We start from the raw sequence: 9,545 nt of genomic DNA, 5'->3' as shown, positions 1-9,545 counted from the left end.
TGAAAGTGTGTGGTGGTGGGTGGGAGACAGGAAAGTGAAAGGTATCACAGCATGGCAAGAGGAAATGCATGGTGAGGGACAGGGAGCCACATTCTCTGTGTCTCAGGTGGCCAGTGCTCTGAAAGAGATTTTAGTGCTACTAAGCACTCAGCTGCTGCAGGTCATGGTCCCATAGTAATGTTATTAGTGGGGCAAATGTCCCCTGATCTGCTGTCTTCTTTGAATCACTCCGTAGGGAATCCACTAGCAGCTAAGAATGGATGCATCTGTTAGCTTCGGTCTCTCTCCTTTCTTGTAAATTCAGTTCTACGCATTGTCAATTTGCAAATCCGCGTGAGAATCCACCAGACATTTAGTGTGAATGAATTCCTCCTAATGATCACAGTTTGTATGCAGTTTGGGTTAATTTACACAATTTTGCAGGCACATTTATTCAATGTTAAGTATTTTTTTGTATGTTATTTCCATTAAGATATGCATTTCAAAGCAAACTTTCCCCTAGGATGTGCATTTTTCTACACATTGGTTGGAGAGCTGCATTGCAAAATTCAGAGAAATGTGAATATTCAGATGATAGCTGTGTTTTGATTTGGTTTGAGAAATGCAGAATTAGACACTTTCATATTAACATGCAAACAAAGTCCTTACTATCAATGGGGAGTCTAACAGCAAATAGCTATTTAGTTAATCTCTCCTTCTCATTCTCTGCTCTTGGGAGCTCTACAACAGCACCTGGTGTGTGAATCCCCAAACCCATTTAATATATCACTTTTATTACCCTTGCTTTTGGAACATGGGATAAAACACAAACAACTGAGGCATCAATCTGAAAGACACTTCCTAGGGTATGATCTCCATTGAGTTCCATAGAACTAACATCTCTGTAAACATGCAATGTCAAGGTTAGTGATGAAGGAGTAATCATAAAATGACAACCCACCTATCTATATGGAAAATTTTATGCATAAATGTGTATTAAATGTATAATATAGATAAAAGAGTCAGTCCCATGCTGTACTATATTTTTTGCAGCACACACACACACACACACACACACACACAGTCATATGCATCGTTGCAAAGTAATCAGTATATTAGGAAAGCTGGAATATATATGCATTAAATATTTGTGCAACATTATACACGCAATCATGCATATACTATATAAGAATTGTTCACATTTTTCATAGAATGAGTTCTGGGAATCTTCCATCCTTGTCCAGATCACATAGTCCAGGTATACCTACCACAATGTTCTCCCCTCTAGTTGCTTCTTTATATTGTATGGCCATTTCCTTAGCTATCATGTGCTACCCTTGTTTTGAGAATGCAGAATTATAGAATCATAGAAATCATAGAGTTGGAAGAGACCACAAGGGCCATCCAGTCCAACCCCCTGCCAAGCAGGAAACACCATCAAAGCATTCCTGACAGATGGCTGTCAAGCCTCCGCTTAAAGACCTCCAAAGAAGGAGACTCCACCACACTCCTTGGCAGCAAATTCCACTGTTGAACAGCTCTTACTGTCAGGAAGTTCCTCCTAATGTTTAGGCAGAATCTTCTTTCTTGTAGTTTGAATCCATTGTCCCATGTCCGCTTCTCTGGAGCAGCAGAAAACAACCTTTCTCCCTCCTCTATATGACATCCTTTTATATATTTGAACATGGCTATCATATCACCCCTTAACCTTCTCTTCTCCAGGCTAAACATACCAAGCTCCCTAAGCCGTTCCTCATAAGGCATCGTTTCCAGGCCTTTGACCATTTTGGTTGCCCTCCTCTGGACATGTTCCAGCTTGTCAGTATCCTTCTTGAACTGTGGTGCCCAGAACTGGACACAGTATTCCAGGTGAGGTCTGACCAGAGTGGAATACAGTGGTACTATTATTTCCCTTGATCTAGATGCTAAACTCCTATTGATGCAGCCCAGAATTGCATTGGCTTTTTTAGCTGCTGCATCACACTGTTGACTCATGTCAAGTTTGTGGTCTACCAAGACTCCTAGATCCTTTTCACATGTACTGCTCTCAAGCCTGGTGTCACCCATCCTGTATTTGTGCCTTTCATTTTTATTTTATTTTTGCCCAAGTGTAGTACTTTACATTTCTCCTTGTTAAAATTCATCTTGTTTGCTTTGGCCCAGTTCTCGAATCTGTTAAGGTCATTTTGAAGTGTGATCCTGTCCTCTGGGGTATTAGCCACCCCTCCCAATTTGGTGTCATCTGCAGACTTGATCAGGATACCCTCAAGCCCACCATCCTCAAGCCCATCATGTATATTTCATTTAATTAACCTCAAGAACTTAGCTGCTTGAGCAGACCAAAGGCCCATCTCGTTCTGCATCCTGTTCCCACAGTGGCCAAACAGGTGCCAATGGGAAGCCTCTAAGCAGGATCGCAGTGCAACATCACTCTTCCCAGTTGTGATTCTGAGGAACTAGTATTCAAAAGCACACCACCTTTGATGGGGACTGTAGAACATCAATAGCTTTATCCTGCATGAATTTGCCTAATTCTCTTTTGAAGTCGTCCAAGTCGGTGGTCTCCACTGTCTCCTGTAGGATTGAGTTCCATAGTTTAATGGTGCACTATTTGAAGAAGAACTTTCTTTCACATTGGATAGCTCTGAGTTATACTGTAATGAGAAAGGGAGAAAAGCTTTCCTCACCACTATCTTCACAAACTAACCCTACGCCAAAGGATAAATGGACATAAATCTGACATCAGGAATCACAAAACAGAGAAACTAGTAGGAGAACACTTCAGTCTCCCAAGACATTCTATACAAGATCTCAAAGTAGCTGTCTTATTAAAAAGGAATTTCAGAAATAGACTGGAAAGAGAAGTTGCTGAATTGCAACTCATTACCAAACTTAAAACCATGGAGAGACCTGGTCTGAACAAAGACATTGGATTCTTATCTCATTATACATGACAAAGCTATTTTTAACCTTCTCACCCCTTGCTTTTTCCTTTAAGACTAATTGCAGTCATTAACAGCTGTCAACAGGTTTACCACAGCTATCAGCCTATCAGCCATTCCCACCACCCTTCTGAGTCATACCCCTCCCCACCCTCTCAATATATATAAGGGTCTGGTGACTTCTGCTTCAGTGTATCTGAAGAAGTGTGCATGCACACGAAAGCTCATACCAAGAACAAACTTAGTTGGTTTCTAAGGTGCTACTGGAAGGATTTTTTTTATGTTTTTATTTTGTTTTGACTACAGCAGACCAACACAGCTACCTACCTGTAACTGTTCACAAACTAAGTTTTAGGCACCTTAATCATTTCCCTGCTTACTCACCTTACTCAACTAAGAAGGCCCCAATACTGCAAACTTCATGCATAGAGAAGTTGCTCCATCCTCTTTGGTTGTCCTTTTCTGAAAATTTTCAGCTCCACAACATATTTTTTTCATACAGAACTGCACACCATCAAACAACCTTAAACTTGATCTGTTCATATGCTCACTTGGGGGTTCTGTAAATGCCCCACATTATCTCATTATTCAGACATGGATTCAGATATGAGCCTTTTCCTTTAATCAATAGGTACAGAAGGGCTTATGAAATACACTTCATTTATATATAGTTACAGAAAGTTCAGATGGCAACACGAGGCCTAAAGTTAGATTGTCCAAAGTTAGACAGTGTAGTCCTTAATTCATATAAAGAAATGAATTGTTTCAAAGGGACAATCAATTAGCAATGAAAGTGAAGCAAGTTTTAGAAGCTTAAATGTGAACTTAGAAGCTTATTTGGGTATATTAATTATTGGGAACTTTGACCTTGATATGTTGAAGCTTAAAAGTTTTGGCCTGCGTGGCTTGGTCAAGGACACAGAGGGATTAAGAATGAGTGGGAACCAGTTGGGCATCATTTTCAGTGGAATAACCAAAGCTGGTTTAAGGCTTCCAATTGACTTATTTTGTAATAGTTATGTAAGGGTTGTACTTGATTTTGTAGAAAGCTATGCAGCAGTTCTGAACACAGTTTGAATATTTTGTGGGAAGTTCCAATGATTTGAAGATCACACTCATTCCACATGCTCTCTATATGTCTAATTCGGGAAAGCAAATCAAAATAACTCTAAAATGTCGTGAACTACTCTGCAGAATTTCAGAAATCTTACCAACATTATTTCAGTTTCCTTTGAAATTCCCAGCAGTGTTTCCCTAACTGGGACATTCCAAATCCACCATGTTAATTTGGGTAGCTGCTGTGGGAGATGAACTGTTGATCAACACGTATAGAAATCAAGATGGGGATGAAAGGGATCAATGTGATGATGTAATGGTGGTTATTTCTCATGTGCCTAAAAAGTTGATGTGGAATGTAAACCACAGAATGAATAACAAGATATCTTGTCCTGTAGACCTATCACATAAGTAGATAGAGAAGGAAAAGAGAAGGAATTAGAAAACAATGAAGGAAGAGAGGCAGACTCAAGATATCGCCATTAATTGGGGAAGGCACATTAATATACTTTAAGGTCAGACGCAGATTGTCTGATGCCCTGTTTGCATCAGATTATAGCCTGGTTCTCACATGGTGGTAAGCTATAGTTAAACTATGGGGAGCAACCAGGTGTGCTGGTGTATATGTGTTCTTGGCTAGTTCTGGTGGCTTGTTTCGGAGAGATACAAACCATTGACTTGCATGAAAGACAATGTCAACTATCCTTCCAGTATGAAGGAGAGCATTAATGCAATTTGTGCAGTGTACACAAGCACACTTATTGACTGAACTAGGCTTTGAACAATGAATCATTAAGAAGAGACAAAGCACCTGCTGACTCAGGGCATACTGAGGACTTCAAACTAAGTTGGCTTTAAACTTGGGATAAATTGCTCTCTGAGGACAGCTTAACTCTGGATTAGCTGTAAGATTTTATCCATGAAGCTGCTTGCCCCCATTACCTATCATGCTATCTTAACCTCAACACCTCACTATTTCACATGAAGGCAAGGACATAAAAGTTCCACTAATGTGCATGCAAGTTACTGACCACAAAATGGCTCACAGATGAATGTGTGAATTGCCTCCAGTTAAGAAGCTCTGTGTTTTGTCTGAGGTGTCAGATTTGGAACAGCTAATTCACACACACAAGAAACCTGTGATTATTGTGCCGTAATCGAAAGAGCATGCATGTGCAAGCAGGATTCAATGCACTATATACAATGTTTACTGTGGCATCTCACTGGGTGGCACTGATGATATACCTTACAACAGTCTTGCAGAAGTAAATGTTTGGGCACACATTATACTTGTGGGAATAGTGTCTGATACAAATCAGCTGCCAAACCTATCATCTGTGCCACGTTTGCAGTACTGTGCATACATTCAGAGACGAAGAGTATTTCGCATATATGCACAGAGGCTGTTTTCTTAACAGTCTGCAAATACAAAGTGATCCCTGTACAAGAATTCTCCTGTAAGTACTGGGTACATTGCACTTCCCACCATTTCCAAAGTGCATGGTAGAATTACGGTCAAATAGAGGAACCTACAAAGGAGTTGAATCAAAAGTATCAGAGTAGATGAGCATCCAGAAAGTCTCTAAACTAGCATGTGCAGAAGAGCAAAATGCTGTGCTTATAGCTCAAGGGAGGTTAAGTGAATTAGCACAAGGCTTCAGGATTTAACTGGCAGGTAACTAGGGTGAGAAGCTACTTTGCTCGCTCATGTTGAAGGCAGTGCCAAGACTAAAACCGATTGTGGGGCTTGTACACTCATGTGGTTGGGAAGGAAAGAGAAGCAGACAGGTTTTTCATCCTTTCCTGATTGTGTGTTTAATAAAACCTTGATAAAACACGTGGTGGTGTTTAGGAGGAGACACATGTAGACGTCTGCACATCTCCTTCCTCTATCTCCTCGTTGACAGCTCTGGGTCACTTTGAATGGGCCTGATCTGATATGAGGCAGAATGGGGCTGCACCCAATGCACTCTGCTGGAATCTTGGCTCAACTCAAATCAATCCATTTCGGTTCAGAGTCTGGGATTTGGCTGGTTCTGGTGCACAGCCCTAGTATAGAGCCAATACTACTAATAACCATTGGGAGATCAGTTTCTCTAATCTCCTTCTAAATTCATCTAAGCCAGTGGTTCTTAATTTCCCCCCCTCTGGGCCACACTTTCAGAATAAAAAATTGCTCATGCCACACTGAATGTTTTATTGATAAGAAATACATTGGAAAGCTAGCCAGATTGATTCAAATGCTGTCGGTGGGTTCTTGTTGTTGTCTTGCTGGGCTGGGTATGTACCGGTAATAAAGGGGAGCCATACCAGGGTGAAGGCGTCCTCTTCTTTTTGTCTCCGTGTCATTTGTAGTCTGTTGGTTAGCTTTCCTAATAATAATAATAATAATAATAATAATAATAATAATAATAATAACAACAACAACAATTTTTTATTTATACCCCGCTCTTCCCCACCAAACCAGGCTCAGAGCGGCTAACACCAATAAAATCACAACAAAAACATAAAACAATTAATTAAAATACAGATTAAAATACAATTTAAAATTTAATTTAGACTGCAGCCTCATTTTTAAGTAGCCCACCAATCACACCAAAAGAACGAAACAGGGTTAAACTGAAACCAACCCAAAGGCCAGGTGGAACAGCTCCGTCTTGCAGGCCCTATGGAAAGATGCCAAATCTCGCAGGGCCTTGGTCTCTTGTGACAGACCATTCCACCAAGTCGGGGCCAGTACTGAGAAGGCCCTGGCCCTAGTTGAAGCCAACCTAGCATCCTTGTGGCTCGGGACCTCCAAAAAGTTATTATTTGAGGACCTTAAGGTCCTACCCGGGACATACCAGGAGAGGCGGTCCCATATGATTTGGTACCAGTGGTCCATGTTCAGTCCTGACATGTCTCTCCAGTGTCTGGCTATGATGCTTCTGGCTGCTGAGAGTAGGTGGGTTATAAGCTCTTTATAATGTGAGTGGGCATTATTATCTTGGGAAATGTTCAGAAAATCCTTAATAAGAATTATAAACAAGAAATACATTGGAAAGCAATAAGATCACAACAAGTATCACTTGTTGCTCTTGTTCTCATTTTGAACATTTATCTATCCATATTCTGCCAAAAAAATGATACTATACTATGCTACACTAAAATATTTAAATGTTTCTTTGATTGTCCTTGAATCTTCTCACCCCACTTGCCAGCCTTTCCTGCCACACCAGTGTCACATACATTGAGAACCACTGTTCTCAGCAGAGAGTCACCACCAAATCTTGTGGTGGTGAATTCAAGGATTCCTAGGCAAGTCTGTGATTTGTGAATTTCTCTTCATTCCAAACTGGGTCAGAAGTCAATATTTCTGCTGTTTGTTCTGTAAATAAATGAACAGAGCACTCTAAGATGAAAGTGGCTAGTTTTCTGGAGGGGAAAGTCCATTTATATAAAAACACTTTTGAATTCATGCACCACACTAAATATCTAAATATTTGTTGTTTTTCAGGGTGCTCTGGCAGCTGATGAAAAGATGTTCAACTGCACAGTTAGTGAAGTTACTGTGATGAACCTGAAACCTGATAAGAAAACAACCATAATATTGCCCAGAAACAAGAAAGAGAAGGTTCTCAGGTCTGCCAGCTTCCACCATTCTGCTCCCAACCTTGCAGACACTACAGTACTCAAAGAAGAGACAAAAACCCTTGCTGGAAAAGTCACCAAAGATAGTGTTACTTTCCCCAAACCATTTTATTCAGCAGATGCTCAAAGCATGGATAATCTTGCCATGAAAAGACCAGTGAGGTTGGCTCCACTAGAGATCTCCTTGGAAGTTAAAGAAGCTCAGCTCAAGAAAATTATGAGCCTTCAGAGAGATTCCCAGTTGGCTGCTTCCAAACTGGCTAGCATTGGCTCCATTGGCAGTGAGCCCCATGTCAAAAGGGTGAAGAATTTGGCCCAGGTTGAGGTTGAAAGCCTTCACATGGTCAAGCCAAATGAGAAGCCCACTTTAGAGAATCAAGATGGCATCCATTCATCAAGTTTTGACAACCCTTTGTGTGAGGTTCAGATCATCTTGCCAGCTGAGGGAAATGCCAAGCCTTCTAAAAAGCCTGCTGCTGAATGCTCCCCTGTGAGATGCCGTAAGCCTTTAATTCCCAAGAACATGTGTGACATTCTCCAAACTCCTGATTTTCAAGAGGATGCCAAGATTCCAGACAACCCTTCTCAGGTGAATGGTAGGCCCCGTTTCAAATTAAAGCAGATGAAAGAGCAACAGGAGCGTTTAGGCAAGACCAAACCTTTGAAGGCCACAGGGACTGGCCTGCAGGAAGTGAAGGTCCCAACAGCTGGCCAACGAGCTCAGAAGACTCTTAGCCATGCAGACAAGTTACTAGACAATGTAGCCAAAAAGCACAGAGGGAGAGGGGAAGAGCCAGATGAGATTGATGAGGACCTCCTTGCAATGCGACCAGCCTCACGAAGGATGGCGCTGGGAGATATTATTCTGGTGGATGAAGAGTAAAGCTGGATCTTAGTTCCACTTTAGCTCAACCCCGACCCTTTCAGGGCTAATCCCTGAAAATAAACAGTGTTAAAATTACAACTTCCTGAAGATCATCAACATTACACTTCTCCATAGCCATTCTAATAAATGGTTAACAGCTTTACAGTTTTATAGGAGAACTATGTTGTGCAATAAATATCAGTTGCCCGCTGTTCTATGGACTCTTCTATGTGTCTTGGTGTCCTTCAAAACTTTCTTCTTGCTTATTTAAATGGTTATGTGATGCAGCCATGCTAGAATACTATTTGAGTTGAGTGACCACTCAGCTCACCTATAGGAGTATCATAAGACCCAAACTATAACAACAGGATACCTACAGAAGAATCATGTGGGTAGGATTTGGGTGTGGTCAGGGGGAATGACTAGATAAGGGATCTAAACAGGAAATTTATCTCTGTGGTAGGAATATTAATGGGAGAACTGAACACCTAAAGTGAAGTGATGAAGTGACACTTTTGGGCAAGGGGACCTGGATTTTTTTGTTGTGAATCTGAAATGTAAAAGAAGAAGAAAGGTTAAAAGGGGGAAATCAGTCTGCATATGAAGACAAGGCTGTAGCTCAGTGGTAGAGCAAATTCTTTGCATGCAGAAGGTCCCAGGTTCAAACCCTGGCATCTCCAGGTAGGACAGAGAGGGACCCTTGCATGAAACCCTGGAGAACCACTGCAAGTCAGTGTACTCAATACTGAGCTAGATGAGCAAATGGTCTGAGTTGGTACAAGCCAGTTTCTAATGTACTAATGCACTGCATTTTTAAAAAAAATGAAAAGCAGTTTTAGAAGTAGTGACTTATCCCTTCATTGAGTTTCAGATGTGTGTGTAATCTTGTGAGCCATGGGCAGGATTGCTGGTGTGTGTGTGGATTTGGAACTTGGAATGGGTGAAACATCTCATACCCTCCACTCATCACTAGCTCTCTGCTGTTTTGCAACAAAGCAAGTCACCAGTGTTAGGGTGTTTCTGGGGAAGGCATAGGAATATTGATTGAATGGGTTAAGGAGAAGCCTGAACAG

At 41.2% G+C, this 9,545-nt stretch overlaps 1 protein-coding gene across 1 annotated transcript; it reads left to right on the top strand.

Annotated features, from left to right (window-relative positions):
* The first annotated feature begins 7,477 nt into the window (after positions 1-7,477).
* Positions 7,478-8,528, top strand: LOC117049411. The gene has a single exon (XM_033154068.1). The coding sequence runs from the start codon at positions 7,498-7,500 to the stop codon at positions 8,488-8,490; it is 993 nt and encodes a 330-aa protein (XP_033009959.1). The 5' UTR covers positions 7,478-7,497; the 3' UTR covers positions 8,491-8,528.
* Positions 8,529-9,545: the final 1,017 nt, after the last annotated feature.

This window comes from Lacerta agilis, chromosome 7, assembly GCF_009819535.1.
Source record: "Lacerta agilis isolate rLacAgi1 chromosome 7, rLacAgi1.pri, whole genome shotgun sequence".
In the NCBI taxonomy this organism is placed as follows: Eukaryota; Metazoa; Chordata; class Lepidosauria; order Squamata; family Lacertidae; genus Lacerta; species Lacerta agilis.
This window is presented reverse-complemented; position numbering and strand designations above follow the sequence as displayed.